This window comes from Manis javanica, chromosome 8 (assembly GCF_040802235.1).
Source record: "Manis javanica isolate MJ-LG chromosome 8, MJ_LKY, whole genome shotgun sequence".
Classification (NCBI taxonomy): domain Eukaryota; kingdom Metazoa; phylum Chordata; class Mammalia; order Pholidota; family Manidae; genus Manis; species Manis javanica.
The window spans coordinates 117,191,489-117,216,712 of NC_133163.1; the positions used below are offsets into that span (position 1 = coordinate 117,191,489).

The following is a 25,224-nucleotide window of genomic DNA, read 5'->3' on the forward strand; positions in this document are numbered from 1 at the left end:
TGGCTCAGGAGTTCCCATAAAGTTGCAGTTAGGGTTTCAGCAGGGGCTACGGTCATCTGAAGGCTTGGCTGGGGAAATATCACTCACATGGCTGTTAGCAGGAGGCCTTAATTCCTCACCACCTGGGCCTCTCCGTAGGCTGTGTCCTCACCCGCGGCAGCCGGCCTTCCCTGAGTAGTGATTCAAGAGCGGAGACCCCAAAGCAGACGCCAGAAGCGGATATAGTTCTCACTGCCGCCACAGACCAACCTGGCACAGCGCGGGAGGGGACTGCATGAGGGTGTGTGTACCAGCAGGTGGAGGCGGCAGTCGGCGCCTTGGGGTTGCCAACCACCACATCTCAGGGTTAAAGCGCTTTACAGGAAACAGGTGGCATTCTGGGGGAATGGAAGGTATACATCAGCTCGCAAAATTCCGACTTTGCCTGACTTTTTCAGAAGCCCTGGAAAGTGTGATTGGGGGCCCACAGGGATAGTGAATAGAGAGAGATGAGGAACCCTCTTCAGCTCATTCCCCCAGTGCAGCTTGGGGAGAGCTTACACCCAAAATACTAGGATTATCCCTGGGGAGAGGAGAACAGCTTGGTGGTTTGGAGTTGGTGTGTGTGTGTGTGTGTGTGTGTGTGTGTGTGTGTGTGTGATTATGTGTACTTGGGTTGTTTTTCAAGTTGTTTTCTTTGAGTATGTATAACTTTTTTTTTTTAATTTTGGTATCATTAATCTACATTACAGAAAGAACATTATGTTTACTAGGCTCCCCCCTTCACCAAGTCCCCCCACATACCCCTTCACGGTCACTGTCCATCTGCGTAGTAAGATGCTGTAAAATCACTACTTGTCTTCTCTGTGTTGCACAGCCCTCCCTGTGCCCCCCACGCACTATACATGCTAATCGTAATGCCCCCTTTCTTCCCCCCCCCCCCCCTTTATCCCTCCCTTCCCACCCATCGTCCCCAGTCCCTTTCCCTTTGGTAACTGTTAGTCCATTCTTGGGTTCTGTGATTCTGCTGCTGTTTTGTTCCTTCAGTTTTCCTTTGTCCTTATGCTCCACAGATGAGTGAAATCATTTGGTACTTGTCTGTCTCTGCCTGGCTTATTTCACTGAGCATAATACCCTCTAGCTCCATCCATGTTTTTGTGAATGGTAGAATCTGTTTTTTTTTCTTATGGCTGCGTAATATTCCATTGTGTACATGTACCACATCTTCTTTATCCATTCATCTACTGATGGACACTTAGGTTGCTTCCATATCTTGGCTATTGTAAACAGTGCAGCAATAAACATAGGGGTGCATCTGTCTTTTTCAAACTGGAGTCCTGCATTCTTAGGGTAAATTCCTAGAAGTGGGATTCCTGGGTCAAATGGTATTTCTATTTTGAGCATTCTGAGGAAGTGTATGTATAACTTTTGAAATTTAAACAGAAGTATCTAAAGACGATGATGAGTTCATCTAATTCAAAAAACCCCCACAAGTGATGCAGTGGCTCAGCTGGGGAAGTGAAGAGAAAAGGTACCTGGAACCAGGAAGAATCCTGGTCCAGGACAGAGAGGCCTGGGAGGGGTGGAAGTGGAACAGATCAAGGCAGCAAACCAGACCGTCCAGCTCATGAGGTAGGGCCTGCCACCGGGAACCTGTCCTCCGCCATCCCCACCAAATGGCCAGGCATTATGGGACCACAGGACAGCTGAGAGCCGGGGGTGTGAGCCCAGTGAGCTGTGAGCAGCCCCCACACAGTGGTTGGATGAGAAGCATTTAGTGGGAAGTGTCAGAGGCGGCCTGGGCTGAAGATGAGCTCGGCCAGAGGTGGATGAGGGTGTGCACCAGCCCCGAGGCCCCAAACCACGGGAAGGGGACTAAGAACGGGCTGTCTGTGGAGGGTACTGAAGGCGTGCCAAGGAACCACTCCCAGTGCCGGAAACCCAGGCCAAGAGGTGGGGGTGTTCAGTGATCCTCTTCTGCCCTTCAGCGATAGCTGTGAAAGCCATGTCCTTTGGAAAGTCAGAATTCAAAGGGTCTGTTCCATTGTTTTATAGGTAAGAAATAAAGACCCAGAGAAGGAATGTGTCTTGCCCAAAGTCACACCGCACTGTGGGTGGCCACCTTGGAAAGGGGCTCCGACTCTCAAGAGCTGGTGAATAAGCAGTGGTTGACTTTCTCTGTGTGGCCCCAGAAGCAGAGCTAGGTTATGGCAAGAATTATAAGACGGTAGATTTTCATCTCAATATAAAGAAGAATTCCTAGTAAACTGAGCTACAGTTGACTGGGAGCCCTGAAGGCTGGAGTTCGTCTCAGGAATCTCCTCCTTAGGAAGAGCTGGTCTAAATTTCCTGCCACAGGGGCTGCAAGTCTGGATGCGGCTGAGCGCAGCGCAGCCACCGCCCTCTGCTGGCAGAATGGCGGTAGCACAGCTTCCTCTGGCCCCCATTGCGTCCCTCTGTCCGGATAGGGCTTCCCAGATAGGAAGAATCCTTTGGTTTCCCCACTGGAGGCTTCAGGAGAGGGGCTGTGGGATATTCCCTGCACAAGTGTGCCAGGAAGGCAGGCGAGGCCAGCGAGATGCCCCACCGGTACTGGGACAGGGGAGGAAGCCAGTGAATCATCCTTAGGTGGCCTTACTTGGTCCCTTCCTGTGAGGTGGGCCTCCAGAACTGACAGGACCGGACTGGGCACTCACCTGGGTCCTAGCTAATATCCACGTCCTCACTGGGTGACGTGAGAAGATGCCTTCCTCTCTCTGGGCCCCATATTGATGGTGGGTGGAGGGGCATAGGTAGGGGCACCTCTGTGGGACACAGCATGAAGAACACCAAACTCAATGATGCCCTATGACCTCATAAGGTGAGGTCTGAGGTTAAGAGTTTGCACTAATCCCAGACACATTATTCTTTTTTTTCTATTTCCCCTCCCTCTGCCCTTTCCACCAGTGCTCTCATGCTCTTCCCCTAAGATCTGCCTCTGGGAGAGTTCCCAGAGCTCACTTAGAATGAGTTGTCAATGACCCACAACATCCCCCACCTCTATGCACTTCTCAGTAGTACCTATATGTTACAAGCAGCAAAGTGTGGTGCAAAGGAATGAATCCCTAATGGTAGAAATTTAGATATGTGTCAACTGGAGAGTCGGTGATCCTTTTATAAGGCAGCAAGATCTTAGAGTCAAGAAAGGAGGAAATCTTTCCCCTCCCTTTTGTGTTGGTCATACCACAGGCTGGAAGGGTAGTATTGTTCTCGGCTCCATGAGCTGTACTGTAATTGGGAAGTAGAGCAGAAGGTAATCCGAAGAAGGCAGCCATGATGGCAAAAATAATTCTGATGCAGCATGAATTAGTGTACCCTCCCTCACCTGCTCTGGGGTTCCCCTCCCAGTGTCTGCCTGCTGCTGTGCTGCCAGACCTCTGTGAGAATTTCACAATAACTGAGGGGAAAAAAAACTCCTGTTAGTTACTCCCCTTCAGTCAGTTCAGCCTCGCCTGGGCTTGCAGATCTGTCCCTTCGTGTAACTTACCTTCTTAGGGAAACCGCACACTTCTGAGAGCAGGAACAGCATTTTCTAGACCCAGGAGGGAATGCCTTCGTGTCTGGAAAGAACTGGAACTTCAGGGGAGGGTGTGAAATCCTAGGTTCTCCTTTCAGCTCGGCCACTTTTTTGCTGCAGGACTTTGAGCAAGTCAATTAACCTTTCTGAACCTCAGTTCTCTCATCTCTAAAATTAGGAAAACAATATCCCACATGGGAGTGGTGAGACTCACCTAAGATCTTTATAAATGTGTTTGCAAACCATAAAACCAAGATCATTAATAGAATTATACTCGCATGTACACTCAGCCCCTGCAAGACCGCTGAGTTCTGTTTCTCCTCATGTGACCTTAGGAAGTCATCTGTAAAATGGAGACAATGGCAAGTTAATACACATTTAAAGTGTTCAGAAAACACTAAGACTTCGTAGGTGCTCACTAAATGTTACATCATTACATCTCCTGGAAGAGAAAATTCATTCACTCAACTAATGTTCCTGAGTACCTTCTATGTGCCAGGCATTTTGGAAGCACTGGGGACCCAGCAGAAAACAAAACAGATAAAGTCCTGGTCTTTAGGGACCTACATTCTTGTGTGGGAAACAGATAATAAAGTGAGTAGATATAGAGTATAATAGAAGGTAATCAATGCTAGAAAGAGAGATAAATTAGGGAAAGGTCAGGAGAGTGGGAGGGTAAAAGGGTAGTTACAACTTCAAATAAGGTGGTCAGGTGTGTGTATTTGGAAGGGGGATAGATCAGGCAATCTGATTGGCTCATCTTGTATTAAATGTTCATCCTAGTCCGATCAGCTGTGTGTGTGTGGGGGGGGGGGGGTGGTATGTTTGGGAGGGTGAATAAATCAGACAATCTGATTGGCTCAGCTTGATTTAATGTTCATCTGATCCAGTGAACCTAGGGTGTATGTGTTAGTGGCTGTGAGCCTCTGCAACTAGGGGTAAGGGCCACACAGTTAGGGAGTCATTGTGAGCCACACAGACAGTCCAAGGAAGGACCGTTGGTTTAAGCGGAAACTTCTCCCTTTGGTCCGCCTTGGCCTTCCACTTACTAAGACCAGTCTAGCTGAAGGTCCTCTCCCTTAGTTGTCAAGACTGAGGTGACAAAGGGTGAGGGGGCTGCTTTAATAGCAAGGATAGCCACACTGACTAAACCCACCACATGCCAGGCATGTCCACACACTGTCTCTGTTCCCCTGTGAGGTAGGCGGTTGTTCCCAGAAAGCTGCAGAGGCGGGACTTGAACCCAGGTCTACGGGATTCCCGAGCTTGTGCTCAGGCTGCCGCACGCAGCAGGGGCTCCCAGATGCCTGCTGCTGCCTCTGTGCTGGTCTGGGCACCTTGGAACCATGTGAGGAGTGTGTTTCGAGTGCCCATTCCCCAGAGACCCTGATTCAGTGCATCTGGAGGTGTCAGTACATCAGAGAAAGTGCATTCGGTACATGAGAGGCCCAAGATCTGTGCGTAAGAGGGCCTGAAGGGCTGCAGTCCCCGCCAGGCGGCAGCCCCGAGTGCCCGCCCTCCCGCCCCTCCGGGCCATCTCAGCGTTCACACCTTGCCTGCTCCTTAGCCCTTCCTGCCGCTGTCGCTGTCCCCGCTGCCGAGTGAGTGATTCTTACGGCTCTACTTACAGGGCTCATTGCTGCTCACCCCACTGGGCCCCAGCGGAGTCCACACATCAGAAAATCTCAGAACCTCAGAGGGTCTCCTGGCACAAAACTCCATGGCATAGATGGTACAGGTGAGGCCCCGATGGGGCCAAGAGGCCTCAAGCCACACAGCAGGTGGTGGTGCTGAGACCCCACCTTGGTGGGGCCCTAGCTGAGGAGTTCTGCCTCAGAACAAACACATTTTCTTGGGAAGCTGGGAGGCGGCTCCTCTGGGGAAAGGCCAGGCAGGGAGGGCCGGTAAGGCTGTGACCCAGGGGGGTTGGAGAATTTGCTCGGGAAGGCAAAGGTTATTTGGGAGCTGAACTGCAAGGCCTCCGTGGGCAGAAGGGAAATGGCTGTTGTTGCCATGGGCCTTAGTGGCTGTGTGTTGGGAAATCGCTCATCCTGGGCCAGCCCCCATCCACCTGCTAGTCAGAGGGGCTACCCTCCCACTGCCAAGCCCCCCCTTCTGTGTGCGCCGCCTCCCCTCCCCTGACCCTTCTCCCCTCCCTCCTGCTTCCATGGTGGGTGGCCAGGTGCCCTCTACTGTCATGACAAGAACAGACCCTGATCCTCTGGCTCAACTGGCCACAGGTTCTCTGCAACTGTGGGAAGACGTGAGACTGGCCGGAGGCAGGGGCCCCTATTCCTCCTAATCAGGCACCAGGCCTCAGTCGGAATCCCTGCCTCTTAGGGACCTGTGAGGCCCAGGGCCTTGGGCCAGAGGTCTGACCTGGCCCTTCTGTGATTGATAAGAGCACCCCTTTGCACCAGGTGCCACTGTCCCCTCCTAAGGCCTAACGGGCACTTGACATCCCCAAAAGAGGGACTCGGCAGCACCCGTGCCACCAGCTACTTGCTCATCCTACAACCCCATGTGGGTTAGAGCCCCTTCCTACCCGTCTGGGAAGACTGCTGAGCTGAGGGCCCCACAGCGTTGAGCGTAGGATCTGGGGGACGAGGAAGCCCCAGTTTCTGTGCCAGTGGGAGCCCTCTCCCTTTCCTCACACAGAAGCACCAGCAGTGGCCACAGGGCCACGGGGCAACCGTGAAGAGTGTCCCAGGGAGTGACAGGTGCAGCAGCCAGGGCCATGCTCAGAGGAGTGGTCTACGGTCTCTGTGGGGAATCGCCAGGCACGCAGACGCTACACACTCAGGCCAGGGCCTGGGTCCCATTTGAGAATCCAAGTAACCAGGTCACTAGAAAGATAATAGGTCTGGCTCGAGGCCAGGGGGTAGGAGTGCCAGGGGATGTGTTCCCCACCCCACCCACTCTGGCAGCCCGGCTCTGCCAGACAACAGGAGCCAGGCCCTGCCCTGGCCCTCTGGGCCAGTGAGGGGGCAGTGGGCCCCTAAAAATGCTTCTCACTCATAATGTTCATTCAATAAATGTTTATTGAGAGCCTACTATATGCTTAGCAGTGTGCCAGGTGTTGGGGACACGGCAGTGACGACAATAGACAGAATGTCACGAGGCTGACATTCATGGGAGGATTTCATCTCCAGGCAGCCAGCGCCAAGCCAGGGAGGGTCCTTGTCTGTGTTCGATGAGCGGATGGGTGGAGGTTCAGTTTATAATCACAGACTGTCAGAGCTGGGAGGGCCCTGGGGTTTCATCTCTGCTCTGCAGACTCTTCTGAGCATGTACGCCCGGGGCTGTGCGAGGCCTGGGGTTGCAGATGTTGACATGCACCCCACCCTTGGAGAGCTCGCCATCAGGTGGGGAAACAGAGCCACGAGATACTGAGCACAGGAGGGGCCAGGGTGGTCCTGGGGGTGTGCAGAGCACAGGCGCTGGTGGGGACTCATTTTGCAGATGATAATAAGTAATATTTATTGGGTGCGTATTTGGTGCCAGGCAGTGGGCCCCGTGAGCACATGTTTGTCTCATGAGGAAACAAAGCCCAGGGAGGAAGGAACTTGCTCGGCCATTCATCAGCATGAGCGGAGCCGGCACTAGGCCCTGGTTCTTAGGAGCCTGGAGTGCCGCGTGTTCCATCTCTGACCGCCCACCCACCAGGATCACCAGCCTCAGCAGAGTTAGCTGAGGGGACGCTTGGGATGGGTAGGCATCAAGAATGGGGCTGCTTACTTTCCATGTAAAGGGAGTTTTCAAGGCCATTGTTGCCCCAGGGCCATTGCCTCCGAGGTGGTATAGCCCATTCTCTGGTCTCTTAGATGTCCTGATGGAGCAAGGCTGCGGGTCTGAGCCAGAGGCCCCCTGCCCTGCCCACGGGTTCCACAGCTTCCCGGGGCTGAGTCTTGGCAAGAGAGATGCTAGGCATCAGGCCCCCTGCAGGTGGGTGCTCCTGATGGTGGGTAGCAGAGGAGTGGCCCAGCTCTGGGGTGTGTGACTGGTGCCCTGTGATCCGTTCCCACTGCCAGCAAAAACAACACCCATGCAACTGGCACCATGTCCTTGGGGAATCGTATGATTCTGAATATAGACTGACATTGTGTTTGGGGCCAGAGAGCATAAGAAGCGCGTCTTATATGTCTTCGGTTTCACTTGTGTTCCACACTCTCCTGAGAACCCCCCATGATTATCATTTAAGATAAAGGTGCTGATGACCTCCTGGGTAAAACAACCAACACCCATGAATAGCAAATAGTGCAAGGCAGTGCTAAATTGAGAAGCAGGGCAGCATCATGGTTAGGCCCAGAGCACCAAAGAGGGCTGTACACCATGCGAACGGTGCCCTGGTGAGTTGTGCAGTGCACAATCCCTGCAACTGTACAGTTGACCTGATTAGGTCCACAGTTTATGGCATCATTAATTCATTCAACAGAAGTTTACTGAGTCTCCCATCAGTCAGGCATTTTCCAGACACCGGGGTTATAGTGGGGGACAAGACCAAATACCACCCCTCATGCAGTTTACATTCTAATTCAGAAGTCACACAGACTGAAGCGTGTGTCCTGCGCTTGCCATTGTATTGATTAATCTCACCTAGCTTCAATTTTCTCATCTGTAAAATGGACAGAGTGATGTGTACTTCATAAGGTTATTGTGGTAAGTAGTTGAAATAACATTTACTTTAAAGTCTAACACATGGAAGGTGCCTCAGTAGGTGATAGCCAGTAATATCACAAATAGTGGATTACAGGGAGAAAGCCTTGTGTAAGTTCAGGAAAATGGGAAATCACAAGATGTGGAGGAGTCAGATAAGGTGTCTTGGCAGGAGCAAGAGTCAGGGTGGCTCTAGAATGATGGTTAAGGCTTGCAGAGGCCCAGGGGGACAGGTCCTTCTAAGGATGGTGTCCTGAGGAAGGTGGGGAGGGAGGGTGAGCCTCTCCCGAGCCAGCGAGGAACACCCTGATCAGGCCATGGAGCAGGGCACCCAGGATCTGGCAACGTTCTGTGTTTCTTCCAGAATGAGAGTGGTCTGAGAAAAGGTGTGGTCACAAAATATGGGATTTAGGGAGATTTCGGAATTTTGTTAAGACCTGAGATAACATTTCAACTGGGCCTCTTGGCAGTCTGAGAAGTGTGGCTCCAAGAGTTGAGCAAACTGGCAGGTCCAGGGAGGGGCGGTTGGGGTAGGATCAGGATGTGTGGGTCCCTCAGAGGCCAAGCAGATCAGCGGGATCTGACAGGAAGCAACAAGGAAGATGACTCCATCAGGATTCCTGGTTACCCCTGGCAGTCTGAAACAGACAGGGATTTGGGTCCTTCACAGATTCAAGGGGCTGAGGGGGGTGGAGAAGTAGACCTGGAACACAGGTGAGCACCAAATCCGTTCCCGAGGGCCCCAAGCAGGCAGTTGAATCAGTCCTTGGCCAGCCTGGGTGGGAGGGCCGGATTGGCTAAGCCTGGTCACATGCCCCTTCTTGGCCAGCAGAGGACTCTGGGTAGGAGGACCTCTGGTCAGCTCTCATGATGGAAGGTGAGGGAGGCACTGCATCCCATCAGTACAGCAAACAGCAGAAGAGTCTCCCCGATCAGAAAAGTGGCTTGGAGGCCCAACTGCCAAGATTCCCACAAGCTGTCACAACCATGGAAGATTCTGGAAGAGTTGCACAATGAAAGGGGCAGTTACAGTAGGGTTTGAGAAGAGCCAAGTGCCAAGGAGGCCAATTGGAGGGCTGCTGGAGTACTTCCGGGAGTACGAACCCAGTGGGTCTGGAGAGGAAGGGGCAGATGTGAAGGCATTTGGGGGATTAATTTATCAGGGTCCTCCGGAACCCTCTCTGAATGCAGAGGTGTGCTGAATCTCAGGCTCAGCAAAGAGCTGCCAGAGCTTTAGAGGGTCATATGGCCCCGGGGGGTAAGTCAGACAGTTCATCTGCCCGCTCTAATCACAGAGGAGCAGCGCAGGGCTCAGTTTGGACTCTGAACCATCAGCAATGCCCGCGAGAGACGGAAGTCCAAGGGGCGGCCAGTGGACCACGTATCTGTACTCTGCATCCCTCCAAGATGTCTCCACTTTTCAGAAGGAGAGACTGAGGCCCAGAGAGGTGGAGACTTGTTGCAGGCCACGTGGCAGAGAGCAGCAGGGCTGAGGTCAGCCCAGGTGCCCTGACCCCCAGGCTATTGCCGTTTCCCCCTGGAACTGGTTTAGCGGGCTCCTGAAACCCAGGGGGGTGGCAACAGTGATCACCCTGAGTGAGTTTCCTTGCATACTGCCAGGGAGGTTACAGGAAGGGCCTCAGGTGAGAGGGTCCCCCTTTCTCATCTCCTTCCCGGGTCAGGCAGCAAATGGAAGGAGGGATTGTTACGCACTTAGAAGCAGCCCCTGAAAAATACAACAAGGTCTGATGGGGCTTCTCCTGAGATGGCTCCTGGCACAGCAGACTCCCAGGCGTTTGGGCCAAAATGCAGAGAGCTGACCTGGGCACTGTTCCTGACTTTGGGTTCCACCTCGAGGTTTTACAAAAGGGGTCAATAACCAGGAAACTGCAGGGCCAGGCACGTGCCCTGAAGTCCCAGGCAGCCGCCTCCCGACACATGCGCACACACTCTCCTCACTGTCTTCCTTTCCCAGGCCCAGGGAGCCTTTGACTTCTCCCCACCCCGAGGTCTGCAGAAGGACACACACTGCCCAGGACAAAGGCAGCCCTATCACCTCTTGTTTCTGGAGACTGAGAGACTTGAGTGCATCTCCAAGAGCTGAAATACCAAGAGAAACAGAATTCCTTACCGCTCTTCCCCAGACAAACCTCCCCCTCCCCAAAGGAGCCCGTTCCCACCCCTCCCCCAGCACACACACAGACAGACACACATTCATACACACCAGGGATTTTAACTGGAAAAAACAGCAAACGCTTTCCATCTTGAAAAACACAAAGATAAAAGAATGGGGAAAATCAAAACAGGAAGTTATGAAGTTAGGAGGCTTTCTGAGGTCTAACCATGACCTTCTCTCTGACTGGGTAACTAACTTTAGAGCAGTCACAGCCCTTATCACACACTCTGCCCTTTGCCTCTGAGTCTACCCGCTACCCTGAAGCTCAGCCTCAGATCTAGAATTTCTCAAGGTAACAACCCAAGGATCCAGAAATCCCTCCCACATGGGGAAGGGAGAGGGCATTTGTCTATTCCCTCATTGATATTTTCTGGGTGCCAAGCATGGGTGAGCACAATGAAGGGTATGGGTGTCTGGGCTGTGAACAGCATGAGCAGAGACCCAGGAGTGGGAAAGAGGGTGACAGTCATTCACCCAGCTGGAGCTCCTACTATGAGCTGGACCCAGAGTGAGGCCCTGGAGACACCTTGGTTAAGGTCACTGTCCTGGTGATGCTCATAGCCTGGTGGCTGGGACGAACCAGGAACCAAAGTTCACGTCGGTGATGGGAGCCCCAGAGGCGGGTGCGTTGGTGCTTGCCCAGTCACAGGTGTGGCATGGCCAGTGGGGCGAGGGAGTGCATCAAAGCTGGGTCAAGCTGGGACTGTGACAGCTCTGATGTCTGGATAAAGAGTTTGGTTTATAGAATCTAGGCAATAGGGAGTCATTAAAAATTTGAGAGTGAGGAAGTGATGACAGCAGCGTACTCTAGGAAAATTAAGCAAGGTAGGTAAGATGAATCAGAGAGCAGAGCAGAGAGAACAGCAGAGGCAAGGAGACAAAGCAAGGATCCACTTAAGAAATCCTGCAGAATAATCTTGGAAGCTCTAGCATGAATGAAGCCCTCCACCCAAAATAGATCTCCCAGCAGACTGCCTGCGAGTCTGAAAATCTAGGAGAGTGTACTTCTGGGCCAAAAGACTTTCTCTAAAAGACTCCCGTCAGCATGAACATAGATGACCTGCCAAGAGAAACTGACTCACCTGTTACATCCCCCAGGGTCCTCCTTGAAAGTTTTCATTTATTAGATTAACGGGCACAGAGATCAGGGTCCTGAAGTTGGAACACGAGACCAGCATGTTCTGATCAGGAGGCAGGGAGGGAAGAATACTCAGAGGCCTGAGCAGAAGTGGCCGTGGACACAAGCTTGTGTGGGTGGGGGGCAGGGGGGTATAAGTATGTGAGGGTGTGTGCAGGCACCTGAGTGCTGGAGACAGCCACTGGCACATTGGACACATCCTGGGTGGGGGCACCTGCACTCTGGATGGGGGTACACACTGTTGAGAGGCACGAGACGCCACCTTCCCTGCGCCAAGAAGGCCGTGGTGGTACCCAAAGCTTTGAAGCTTTACAAACTTGTTCTGGCTGTCGCCGCTGGGTGGTGTGACCACGGGCAAATTTCCTTGTTTGTCAAGTCACGTGTTATATTCTGGGCAATATTAATTAAGAAAATATATATGTTAAGGGCTAGGAGTTGGGAGCAGGCCTCCTTCAGGCTCAGGGCTGTGACACAAGGGCCTGACCTTTGCCCAGGGCTCTGGGGAGGACCAGGGGGCCCATTTTATAATGATTCTCTCTCTCTCTCACTCTCTCTCTCTCTCTCTCTTATTTAATATCAACTTCCAACCAGGAGAGAGAGAGAAAGCAGACTGCAAGCAGCCTAATGGATGGTCTAGAACGCATGGGGCAGCACATGGAGGAGCTAGTGGGATACTGGGGTGGCTCATCCAACAGTGTCTCTCACACTGAGGTTTGGGATTCCATTGTTAGATCACCCACTTCCTCGTTCAGCATTGTCTGCCATCCTGGGTCCCCCTTTAAATTGCACATTACCTGATGCGACTGTTAACTTCCTGTTCTCTGTGGTTTCTGGAAGTGAGCCTGTTTTAAATATGCAGTAATCTTCTTTGATTTCTCTCTCTCACACACACACACACACACACACACATACACACACACACACACACCACCAGCCAGGCAGCCTCTGGCCCTGTCTCGGACTGCATGAATATTGCAGGTGGTTCCCTGAGGCCCCAGTAGAATATGGAGCCTCTGGGATATTGGTCCCCAAACTCTGTTGCCCAGTTGCAATCACTGGGGGATCTTTAAAAAAAATTACTGATGCCTGGTTCCCCCTTCCAGACATTGTGATTAAATTGAGACAGGATGCACCCTGGGCATTGGGATTTTTTAAACTTCCCAGATGATTCTAAAATGTAACAAAGTTTGGGAACCACTAGGGAGAGGGGAGAGACTGAGGGAGGGAGGGTCCCAGAGCAAGTCGAAGGAACTTCACAGCAAAATTGCAGCCAACCACTTCTGAGAACTCCACAAGAAATTCTGAGGTCCTACTTCTGATTTATGACCACTTTTCCCCATAACTCATCAAGTGTCCCACCTACATTCTGAAATAGGAGCAGCAAAGCCAAGGTGCCTCAGGGCCAGACAGTACCAAGTGCAAATTCCAGCTCCTAGCTTCCCCACTGCCCCTCCTTTGGCAAGCCGTGGCCCAGAGCTCAGCTTTCTCCTCCATAAAATGGATTGTGATAGGAGGGTTATAAGGAGTCAATGCAACTTCATAGAATTCTTCCAAGAATTAGATGAAATAATGTATATACATTGCTTAGCACAAGGCCTAGTTCTTTGTAAATGGTCTCCATCACTGTCTTTCTCGTCGTCATTGTCAGTATTGCCGCCCGCGGTCTTTCCCGCAGCGGACTTGATGCGGATGTCTTCATTCTGTCCTGCTGTGCCAGAAGCAAGGCACTTGGGTTGCAGGCAGACCTTACTTCCTGTAGTGAAAAGGGCAGCCACGAAGAAGCAGGAAGGACATTAGCCCAGGGTCTAGGACTCCGAGAATCCCAGCGAGACTAGGGGCCATGTTCAAGGTCACTCAGCCACTGAGGTGAGTGCCCGGAAACGGACCTACGAACCTGCCTCCTGCTCCAAGTCTGTCCTTTCTGCCTCGCTAAGCTGATTCCCCAGGTAAGAAAACAATTTGCTTCTGTGTACAAAATTCAGCTCTGCAGCGATGGGAAATTCTAGGAAGCTGAAGCTGCAATGCAGGTTGTTTTGAAAATAATCTCATGCCCACTCAGTTCACTGGGTTCAGATAAAGCCTGGACTGAAGCCCAGAGCACCCACTGCTCCCCTGGGCAGCTTGCTGGGTGAGCCGCACCCTCCAGCCTTTCCAAGGGAGGCGCAGCCTTGGCTGCCCACATGTGCACCACACACACACACACACACACACACACACACACACACACACACACACACACTCTCTCTCTCTCTCTCTCTCTCTCTCTCTCTCTCTCTGAAACCTGCTTTCAATGAATTATACAGTTTTATTCAATTTCAAGGGTCTGATTTTCCCCCAAACCATTCATAAGATAAGAAGGGAGTGGAGAAGCCCAGAGGAGCAAACACATGCATGTCCCACAAAAGCATCTGAAATGCGATCTGGTGGACACCACACTGCATCTCATTTCTTAAGGACCTGTTTGACCACAACCAGAAGGAATATTTTTCAATTAAAGCTATTGTGTGTGTGTGTGTGTGTGTGTATTTTTAATGACATCTATCGTTTAATAAAAATTGTCACTATTCATTGTAGGAGCTTTGCAAAGCGTGAACATCCAACTAGCCAAAGATGGCCACTATTACCATTCTGATGTATTTTCCTACAGACTCTATTTTTCTTCATAGATAGGAGTGTTTATATATATATACATATATATATATATATATGTATATATATATAATTTGATTCTGACTGTTTCACTAAACATTAGATCTTGAGCAATTCCCACATTACTAAATATTCTTTGAAAAGCACAATTTTAGATGACCTCATCATATTCCATTATATTGGTGTACTGTAACTCATTTTGGCAATACCCCATCATTGGGCTTTTATTATATCATTCCCTATTATAAATAATACAGCAGAGAATGTCTTAGTGTGCCTCTCTGTTCATTTCCCTGAGATAAACTCCCAGAGAGAAATGACTGGTCAAAGGCTATGAAATTTTTACAAGTCTTTGAGATCCCCTGTCAAAAAGACCTGTGGGAAGGTTGTCCTGCTTCACTCCTTCCTGCCCTGGAGAGAGGCCTGTGTCCCAGCCCTTCCCAACTCTGTCTTTTGATAGATAAGGTATATTTGAGGTACAACCTAATCCCTAACACCAGGCTTCTCCTTGAAAAGACTGAAGATGTGTAACAGCTGCTATCCGGCATTTGGTGTTAAAGGCCTGTCCCTATGGAAGGGGGCTGGATTTATCCCTGGAGGCTTCCAGGATAAGACCCACACCAACAGCATGAAGATTTCCCTAGTAATTATAGGATTATAGACTCCAAATAACAGGCTTCCCCACTTTATCCTGTGCAGCAAGGTCTCTGCCCCAGATCTGCTGAGGCCAGAGCTCCCATTGAAGTTCAGGGACCAGATGGCAGGTTAGACGCCAGGCGCCCTGGGTACCCCACTGCTGGGGCAATTCTGTGGGCTGACCATCCCAATTGCGACTCTGAAGTTATGAAACACTGAAAATCTTGACTCCACTCCTTGGAAGCTCTCTAAACCTCTGTTTTCTCAGATGTAAGATGAGATTGTTATGAGGATTAAATTGATTAATACGTATCACATTAATAATAGCTGTCAGTGTCGCCAGGAGTACTAGAGTGCGTACAAGAGAAGGCTGCACTGTGTAGCCCTTAAGAACCAGTCTGAACTTGGCCTCGAATCACATCCCATACAGAACCTGGGACAGAAAGTAGAGGCATTTGTGCACGGGATTGTTCACGTGTTTTCAGACTTCAGAATATACTTCCTTTAGGACACCTGGTATGTGTATTTTGTTTGTTCTTCAATTTTTGTGTCTCAAATGTTAATTTTGTTTGTTCTTAACATTTTTAGATTTTGTGTCAAAGTAATAATTATCCAGAGTTCATAAAGTCAAATAGCATGACAAGGCCTATAATGCTACAAGAGCAGGCGTCAGTTCGTACTAGCTCATGAGAGCCTATTGTCAGATTTTGAGGAGTTTTGACACCTAGTTGTTAAATATGGCCATTATTGAAATTAAGTTACATAAACTTTCAATTAAGTAAATCACATTAAAAATGGAGGTATGAAATACTAAAAACTCATTACTTCCTAATTATTCTGTGCTCTTGAAGTGATCCGCATCTATTATATGCAGATGGTAGAAATGATGTACAATGGTGTGTTGTGAGTCACTTCTAACTCTACTTTCGGTGACATTACCCTGATAACTTGAATTAACCAGGATAGGAATATTTACACCACCCAAACTGTCAAATGCTACTAACTAGAGCCTTTTTCCCCCTAGAGAACCAGTTGTTAAATAGTTACCAGCACAGGACTGCATAAAACCTCAGTTCCTCTCCCACTGTGCTGCACACCCGCCTTTCCTACTTCCCAAAGGTAGATATTTTCATGGCTTTCAGCTGGTTTGTTTGTTTGTTTGTTTTTGCACTGATTCCTCACATTTCTTGATTACATGCTTATACTGCCATGTCCATATTTTTTCAATCTTAGATACTGGTGACTTCCTATTACAGAAGTTGAGCATCTGGCTGCCCTCCATTCTGTCTCCCCTCTTACTACACACACATACTTTCCTTACCTCTGTCCTCCCAGTGTATTATAACAAAGCTCTTGTTTAAATAAATACGCAAGCTTTTCATCATTTCAACTATGTACACATTGCACATAAATCATTATCATCATGATTTACATTAGCTTTCTTTTACGACTTTTTTTCCTCGAGTTAATAATTGTATTTTTTAAATTTGCTTGATTTCCCTATAGAACAGTGGTTTTCAAGCTTCTCTCCTTAGCAGCAGGATTTATTTTTGAAGTCAACTTTTATGTGGACCCCTGCTATATAACACTGAAAAGTCAGAACTACCAGGTTGAAAGGAGGCCCATCTCTCCAGGGCTGCCATGTATAACCAAACAGGTTGTGCACTGCACAAATGTAGGGGTCACCATTCATATAAACAACAATGTGATTCAGTCACCAAAATCATAATTACTGCCCCGCCGGAGAATGCATACATTGTGTAAAGAGAGGTCTGCCTGGCACCATACATTACATCAGGACCATTCTCAGCTTTAAAAAGACATATTCCCTTCCCAGTGCAGGGCGCTGACCTTTCCATTCTGAATAGATTCCAGTGATGTTGCTTAACCTGTCCCTCCACCGAATCGCGTACAAGCTGCTGTCCAGAAGCTGCTCTTTGCTTATGGCCACCTATTGATTCATTTGGCGCCCCTCAGGTTTGCCTGGGCTGGGCTGGGCTGGGTGCCAAAAGCTTAGTGCGGACAGCTTTGCCCAGGGATCATTCAGATGCAGCCTTTGGGATTAGATTTAAGGAATGGCTCTTCCAGAGAGGAAACAAGCTGTGGAAGCAGACAGTGCTGCGCTGAATGGCCCATGGAAGTCAGAACTGGAGGAGCACAGCTGGCCAACAATGAGCAGTGGGTCCAAAAAGCTCAGCTTTGAGGGTCACCCTTAGATGGGAATCTAAGCTTTGCTTTCGGCTGGGTAACCCTGGTCAAGTTGCTTAACATTTCTGGGCCTGAATTGCCTCATACCTAATGCTCCAGGTTATCATGAGCATTAACAAAGGTAATATAACCCAAATAAGTGCCAGGGTCACAGGTGGTTCAATCTCTGCTTAGTCCCATTTAAAGAAATGTAGTCCAACAACCCACAAATAATTGAAAAAGATAATCCAATTCTAACCGCCTCTCTCAGAATGTCAAAGGGATCCCATTCCTGAGAGGAATACTCCCAAATCTTTTTCCTCCATTCTCTCATTTTTCCAACAATGTAGTGTCAGTGAAGTTCTCCTAGTAACCTCAGAGGCTTTTTCCTCTCTGCCTCATTCCTCACCCTCCATACCACTGCCACTTTCCTTAGTTCTATTTTTTTCTCTACCCATGCTGCCATCGCTGTCTCATTAAAAAAAAAAAAAATCAAATGATCTGGCAATGAGCTGCTAGAGATGCAGGCAGGAAGTGGGTAGGGAACAGGTTACAGCAGGACACACACCCTGAAATAACTCTTGCCCCATCACACTGGTGAAGCATAAGGCACGTGTACCAGGGGCTTGGCAGACACTGGTTCTTTTCCTCACTATTCAGTCAAGGAACCTAAAGTGGGGAGAGGTGTGACCTGCCTAAGGTGCCTCTAACACCCTAACTGCTGTTAGCAGATGGGCAGTGACTGCACAAAGCCTCCTTATTTCCTCCAGGTGCCCCAAACAGCTAGTATGAAAAAAGATGGGGGGATGGAGACACAGCTTCTGCCTATCATTTTCCTTCCCTTCCCTGCTACCTTCATAGCCACTGAACACAGACCTGCCTTTCCCTACTCCCCACCCCCACGTCCCTTATTCCATTTTTTGTGGACTTCATTTCCCTCGCAGGATGTCTTTCAGGTCATGAACCTACCACCTACTGTTTGCCAGGCTTGTAGGCACTAGAGACTCGGAGATAAGACACAGACCCTGTCCTCAGTTGCTCATAAATAGACAGACTGCAGTTCCCCTTGATGGTGCCTATAATAGAGGGAAGCACAGAATGCTGTGAGTCACAGAGGAGAAGCTCTTAACCCATTGACAGAACAGGGAAGACTTCCTGGAAGAGATGTTATCTGACCTCTCCAATAAAAATACTGCTGTCACATACTGAGCACTCATTGGGATGATAATCTCCACACTAAGCACTCTGCTAAGCACAGTAGCTCATTCAATCATCACAGCAATGCTAAGAGGTAGGTGCTGCTATCCTCATTTCAGAAAAGAATATATTGAGACTTAGAGAAGTTCATTGACTTTCCCAAGGCCACACAGCTAAAAGGTGACAGAGCTGTAATTCAAACCCTAGCTTGGGTGACTCCCAAGACTATGCTTTCAACCACAGGGCACTGTGTGCAGATGTTTAAGATGCACATTGACCAAGCACGCCGCATCTGGGAGCGGCACTGTTCCCATCATAGGCAGAGTAACTTACATGACAGTGTTTAGGCGTACCCAGGGGTGCAGGCCTCTCTGCCGGCTCCTGGAGCAGCAGGGAAGAGCACCCTTCTGATCCCACACTGCCTATGGTTCCTGAGGACAAGGGACGCTGGATGCCAGGGAAGGTGCATGCACCCCAGTGCCTGGATGTGTGTGCTGCCTAGGCTGCTGCCCAGCATGCTTTGGTTGTCCACGGAATAATAGCATCTTAACTTTCAATGTTTTTATTTGAGGAAGGGACACCTTTTCCTAATTTGCACAAGATGCCACATGGACCAACCTCGGCCCCGCCCCATCATTCTGCCTGCTGTGTACCCCCTTCCCCCACCACCGTCCAGTGTTGGGGAGGACACAGCCACAGAGAAGTTTGTCGCATCCGGATGCAAGAATGTGAAGGCAAATAAGACGTTGGTGGGTCCTCAAGGACCTTGCAGCCCAGTTTAGAAGCCCAGAATAAAGACTGTCCTTTCAGGGCCACCCAGGGCCGTGGAACTCATCCCCTTCTCTCTCTCTCTCATTCTTTCCCCTCAACAGACAGGCAGAATTGAGCCCAACTACCCCAAGGTCTGTGGTCACCAGGGCAACGTGCTGGACATCAAGTGGAACCCCTTCATTGACAACATCATTGCCTCATGCTCGGAGGACACATCGGTGAGCAGAGGGGTGCCCCCCAAGGAGGGTGGGCCCGCAGTGGGCTCCTCCCCGCTGCCTCCTGGGGGCCTCCCTTCTGGAACGCCCCTCTCGGTCCTGTCTTGTCTTTTCCTTTTCTGCCTCTCTGTCATCGTTCCAGCTAGCCCAGGATGGGGAGAGGGTTAGGAAAAGGACTGAGGGGGCAAATCCATGGAATATTTGGCAGATCTCGTGCCGTTTGCATGATTTTGTTTGGAAGTATTGATTTTGTAGGTGAACATTAGAAAAATGTGATTCAGCACTCATCTGTGTTCTCAAAAAAGAGGAAGGCAGGAGGAAAAATATGGACAAGGAGGAAGGGGCAAGGCAGGCTGAGCCCTGGGGGTCTCCCCTTGGGCAGGCTGCTCTTGCAGGCCGGGCACGGCCAATGTACCGTCTGGTTTCGTCGTGGCTGCAGGGAAGGACAGTGGGCTGAGAACTGTTGCGACTTGTCCAGGGACCCACAGACTTAATGGGAAGAGAGAAGACTAGGATGAGGGAGTAAACAGAGGGAAGGAGAGAGGCCGGCCAGGAGGCAGAGGGATGGGGGGGGAAGAGGGTACAGAGAAGCTGCTTCCTGGCCACCCTTTCCCCAGGCTCTGCCGATTTCCACTGGTGGAGCTGGGTCAGGCAGTCAGCAGTCTCCATGTGTCACGCTGAACACCGTCCGCACACCAGCTTGGAAGCAAGAGGGGGTTTCAGACCTCAGCTGAGCTGGTGAGGAAGGGCTGCCCCAGCTCCTGGGGTTCCCGGGTGAAGGAATATTAGCCTTTCAGTCAGACCGCATGCATCTGCCCGCTGCCCACTGGTGTAGCCTGGGTACAGGTCATAGACTCCCAGAGGGCTGGAACTGGAAAGAACTACGGAGCTCATGTTGCCTGTCTTCCCAGGCTAGATGGTGAGCTCCTGAGAGCACAGACCATGAATCCCAAATACCCAGCACAGAGCCCAGTACCTACTAAATGCTTCGTAGGTATTGGATGGGATGCTTCGGTGAATGGATGGCTGGACAGATGGCTACGGCTAGATAGATGAATGGACTGTTGGCCGACTACATTGATGGATGGATAAAGATGACTCAGTGGGTGGATAAAGGTAGATAGATGAATGAAACGATGGCTGGATGAAGATGCATGGATGGGTAGATAGATGCATGGGAAAACAAGCAAATGAAGGAAAGAATGAATACAGCCCAACTAATCAATTATCCAAAGGAAGATTTTCACAATAAATAGTCACCATCAGTTAAAAAAGTTGGAGGGAAGGTCCTCTGGCACAGTGCCTCATAAATGGGAGAGGTGGGGGGGGAATTAGGATGGCGGAGTGAGTGGGCTTGACCCGCTCCTGCAGGCGGAAGTCCTGAGTCAACGTAAGGACCCTGAGATCTGTGACAGTGAGACAGGGCCCATGTGGGCGGGGAGGGCGAGAGCTTCAGGTGAACAGAGTTCACCGGGTTTGGTTACTTTCTTCCGCAAATTGGGGACAGGGGTCAGGGCACAAGCAGACCAGAGGACAGGCAAGAGGTGATGGAGCCCCGGACAAGTGGGGAGGCCCAGGGGGAGCAAGGAGGTTGCTGGTTTGTTCCTAGGCTGAGAAGGAGGCAGCTGGAGCTGGTGGGGGCTGGAGGCTCAGAGGTCAGCGCAGGGGAGGGCTGGGCTTGGTGGAAAAGAGAGCAGGTGGAGCTGCTGCCCATCCTTCCTTTCAGGGTATAGGAGGCCCAGGAAGGAGTGCCGGCAACCCCAGCCGGCTCTGGCCCTGCCTGCGGAGGAATCGAGCAACTGTCCGCAGCCACCAGGAAGCAGACACCCGAAACTCAGAGCTGCCTGACACCAGCCCCTGCACCTACTCCGGCTGCAGTGTAGTTAATTAGTCCTCAGGAGACAGGCACTAGGGATTGGGGGCAGGTCACAGAACTAGCAAGTGGAAAGAGGGCTGCTGGCTCCAAAGCCCATGTTCTTCCTGCCCGACAAAATCTTGTCATGGCGTAAATCCACAGACAGTCTGTGCTAGAAGCCGCAGGCCCTGCCTGGTGCTTGTGTCTCACCACGGGAGCCATCTGGAGAAGACATGAGCAGAGACCAGCTCTGTGAGGGAACAGACAGTCAGCTAGTTGCTCGGAGTTGCTGGCTGCCCTGGCTACACCACTGGTCAAAACCTCTGATTGGGGGTGAGGGTGGAAGGGCCACTGCCTGGCCATCAGCACCTTACTTCACCTGAAAGTCAGGTGGCTCATGCTCCAGGACCCCCACTAATAAACCGGATGCCCATGCTGTGTGCTCAAGAAAAGTGGAAGGCCTGGCTCTGGCCACATAAGCCAAGTGTCCCTCTTTAGTTTTGCACAGAACAATGGAAAGACCGCAGTGTGCTGACCATGCTCCCAGATACTGGGCTTCAAAGGGAGTTTGACTGTGGAATCTGGGGGACCCAGGATTAAATCTCAGCTTCACTGTTTACCAGCTGGGTGACCAGGGGCATGTTACTTACCCTCTCTGAGCCTGTTTTTTTTCTCTTTACAACAGTAATAATAATAATGATCCACCCCTTTGGCAGTTGCTGTGAGGCTTGACAGGTCTGTGCCTAACACCAGGCCTGCTGGTCTGTCCTGCCCTGGAAATACCACCAGCAGAGGTGCAGGACCACACGGATCACATGCTACTGCCCTAAATGCAATGCAGAATCATGTCACTGCAGCCATGGTAGTCAAACCGAGAGCTGTGTGCCCAAGGATGAGAGGGGAATCAGTTCCGATGGGGTGCAGGTGGGGGAGAGGAGGTTAGAGAGAGCTGGACCCTAAAGAAGCAGGCCTTTGATGGCATGGGAGCATTAAAGGAAGCCCAGGGAAGGGCCTAGGCAAGGGCCTGCAGGGAGTGTGTCCTAGTCAGCTTGGGCCACTGTAACAAAATCCCAGACTGGGTGGCTTACAAGCAACAGACATTTATTGCTCACAGTTCTGGAGGCTGAAGTCCAAGATCAGGGTGCCAGCCTGGTGGGGTGAGGGCTGTCTTCTCAGTTATGCTCCCATGGTGGGAGGAGTGAGGGGTATCCCGGAAGCCTCTTTTATAAGAACACTAGTCCCATTCATGAGGGCTCCACCTTCATGACCTAATCACCTCCTAATACTAGCCCTTTAGGGGTTAGGGTTTCAACATAGGACACTTGGGGAACACGAACATTCAGACCATAGCAGAGTGCATGTGGCATGCTTAGAAAACAGAGGATCTGGTGCAGCTGGAGGCCCCGGGTGGTGGCCTTGGAGGGGAGTGGGCCAGAGAAGTGGCAGAGATGGAAGGAACCAGGGAGAGAAGGACTGGGGAGCCAGGGTGAGCGGCTGAACTCTGAAGTGAGACCTGTGCTTCTCCAGCCATCTGAGTGTAAGCCAGAGCAGGTTCCTCACCTGTAAAACCAGCGCTGTTGGTGAGGTGCTAAAGAGCTCTGGTGGGGAGTCAGGAGACCTGGGTGGGGCACGGACGCCCTGCACGACCTTGGGAAAGGCGCTGCCCCTTGGGCCTCAGGGTGCCCTTCCCCAGGAGAGGCGCTCCGGCCACGAGGATGGTTGGCTCCATTGCCAAGGCCCTGCGCCTACAGCTGTGGAGGGCCTGAGACCTGAGGGGCAGAGCAGGGCATATGCCAGGTGTGTAGGAGACCCCGCCCACTCCCAGGGATCAGGGAAGGGGAACTAGTGGGGCTGGAGGAGGCACAGTGGCTTTGTGGAAGAGTTGGGGCCCAGGCCAGCTGGCAAGTCCTGGGGTGTGGCTCAGTGAAGAGAAGGAGTATGGCGGGGGGCTCAGGGACGAAGAGAAAGGGCACAGGGCTTGGGGATACCAAGCAGGAGGGGCTGGCCTAGGGCTGCTGATGCAGAGAGGAGACTGCATCAGACAGGAACCAAGGCCTGACCCCAGCTGCCCCAGAAGCAGCAGCTCAGAGCCCCACTCTGCCCCTCAGTCTCGGCCCATCCTCAGCTGCAGCCGCAGGGCCTTGGCAATGGGGCCACCAGTCCCCGTGACCAGAGCCCAGCCTCTCCTGGGGAAGGGCACCCTGAGGCCCAAGGGGCAGCGCCTTGCCCAAGGTCACACAGGGCACCCCTGTCCCACCCAGGTCTCATGACTCCCCACCAGCACTCTTTAGCACCTCACCAACCACTCTGGTTTTATAGGTGAGGAAACCGAGGCTCAGAGCCATGGAGGGCTGACGGTTTAGATCCATCACACTCAATCTCTACATTTTAGCATCTTCTCTGTGCAAAGCCAGTGCCAGGCACTGAGGGCACCGGGAGGGGAGACATCCCTGGCCAGGTGCTGGGAAGGGTGGGATGTGAGGGAAATGGCACCTGCAGCCCTGAAGGGGGGTGACCAGGCCTGTCAGTACTGCCAGGCCTGTGCCGCCTGACCCTCCTGCCTCCATCAGAGCACCTCGGGGGCAGGCCACTGAGACACCCTCCCTCAACTCACTCCAACCCAGATGATCAACTGATGTGTATCAAGTGCAACATGCAGAGCCAGGGCTAGGTGGTCAGTCAGCAGACCTACTATGTGTCAGGCACTGTGCTCCACACCAGCTGGAAGGGGCCCAGAGAGAAGCTGTTGGAAGCAGGTCTGGCCGTGTCTACCCACTCCTTGTCTCTTGGGACACTCAGAGAACACTGAGGGGACCTAGCAAGCCCTTCTTGACCACCCCGCCTCCACCACCGCCAGCTCCTTTCCCATATCCCCCATCCCTGAAAAATGCCCAGTGAAGTCCATGCCCAAGTCCCTCAGGATCAGCCTCCCCTCCCTCGGCCCGTGAGGAGGTCCTCAGGAGCTTGAGCCCATCCCTCCAGGGCTCCAGGGGACCGTACCCAAGCCCTTTCCCAAGGGGCTCCCATCCTGAGGGAGGGGCGGGCACCATAACTCCCCCTGGCATCTGGTAGAATCCAGTTCTTTCCGCTGCTGGGTGATGTCACCTATTGTTGAAGGGCTGTGCTTTTTATAGCTTCTGCTGCAGCTAGGGAGGGAGGCTGGCAGGCAGGCGGCAGGGAAGGGCACCATGGGCTTGCAAGCCTCATGCTCCCAGCGTCTCTCAGGGGGCCAGCAGCCGCAGAGGGGAGAGGTTTCTGACATCTCAAGGAGAGGCAGGGTGTGATCCCAGGGGAGAGGGAGGCAGGCCCCTCTCCCTGATGCGCTGAGCTCAGCAGCTTTCCTCTGCCTTCTATTCCTTTGCTGCTCCATCCTGCAGCTGCCCTCCCCCCTTCCACCCCCCAGAAGTGATGCCCCTCCCTGAGGCACTGGGGGTGGGATGGACAGGATGTCAGCCCTTCTGTAAGCAGCCGGAAGCCACCTACCACCCTGCCCTCCTACACATGCAAGAACCAGTATCTCTTGGAGCTGGAACAGAGCAATACATCCCTTTTAGAGGAAGGACAGTAGCCCCAAGAGGCCAGAGACCTGACTGGAGCCCCACCAGCGAGCCCGGCTGCTGCAGAGAAAGTGGTAGTGTGTCCCTGTCACTAAGCAGCCAGACTTAGGAGTCCATAGGCCTAGGTTCAAATCCTGGCTTGGCCACTTCTCAGACCTGTGACCTTGGACCAGTTTCTTTACCTTTCTGGGCACCAGTTGCCCTACTGTGAAATGGAGATCATGCTGAGCACATAATCAGAACTGAACATAAAAGTGTTTCATGTCTACTAAGAACTTCATAAATATTAACGGCTACAAAGAGTTTAAATGCCCCGGTGAGGAGTGGCTGGAGAGCTGGAGTCGAAGACCCAGTGCCCTTTCCACTATATCTCATTCTGTACTCATTGAGCCTCAAAATAGTCCTTCCATCACTGGTGTCCAAAAAAGTCTAAGCTGAATGCTGAGCCACATAATCCAAGAGAGAAATCGCCCACCAAAATCCCCCTTCTAAATCAGGATCAAAGGGCTGACTTCGCATCTACGCAGCTGACCACCAGCGGGAGTGAGGGCTTGTCCGCTCCCCTCAGGGCACAGGCTGATACACCGCTGAACCTGCTGATGGTAGCGAGGCTTCTCAGCTAGGATTCTCCCATTGGTTCGTTCATTCAACC

At 51.6% G+C, this 25,224-nt stretch overlaps 1 protein-coding gene across 3 annotated transcripts in view; it reads left to right on the forward strand.

Moving 5' to 3' along the window:
* CORO2B (coronin 2B) overlaps positions 1-25,224 on the forward strand; it is a 132,285-nt gene that overhangs the window by 88,757 nt on the left and 18,304 nt on the right. For all 3 annotated transcript variants that reach the window (XM_017681201.3, XM_073212071.1, XM_073212072.1), the window contains one exon: positions 19,047-19,163. In XM_017681201.3, coding sequence (XP_017536690.1) covers positions 19,047-19,163 — 117 coding nt within the window. The remainder of the gene's footprint in view (positions 1-19,046; positions 19,164-25,224) is intronic.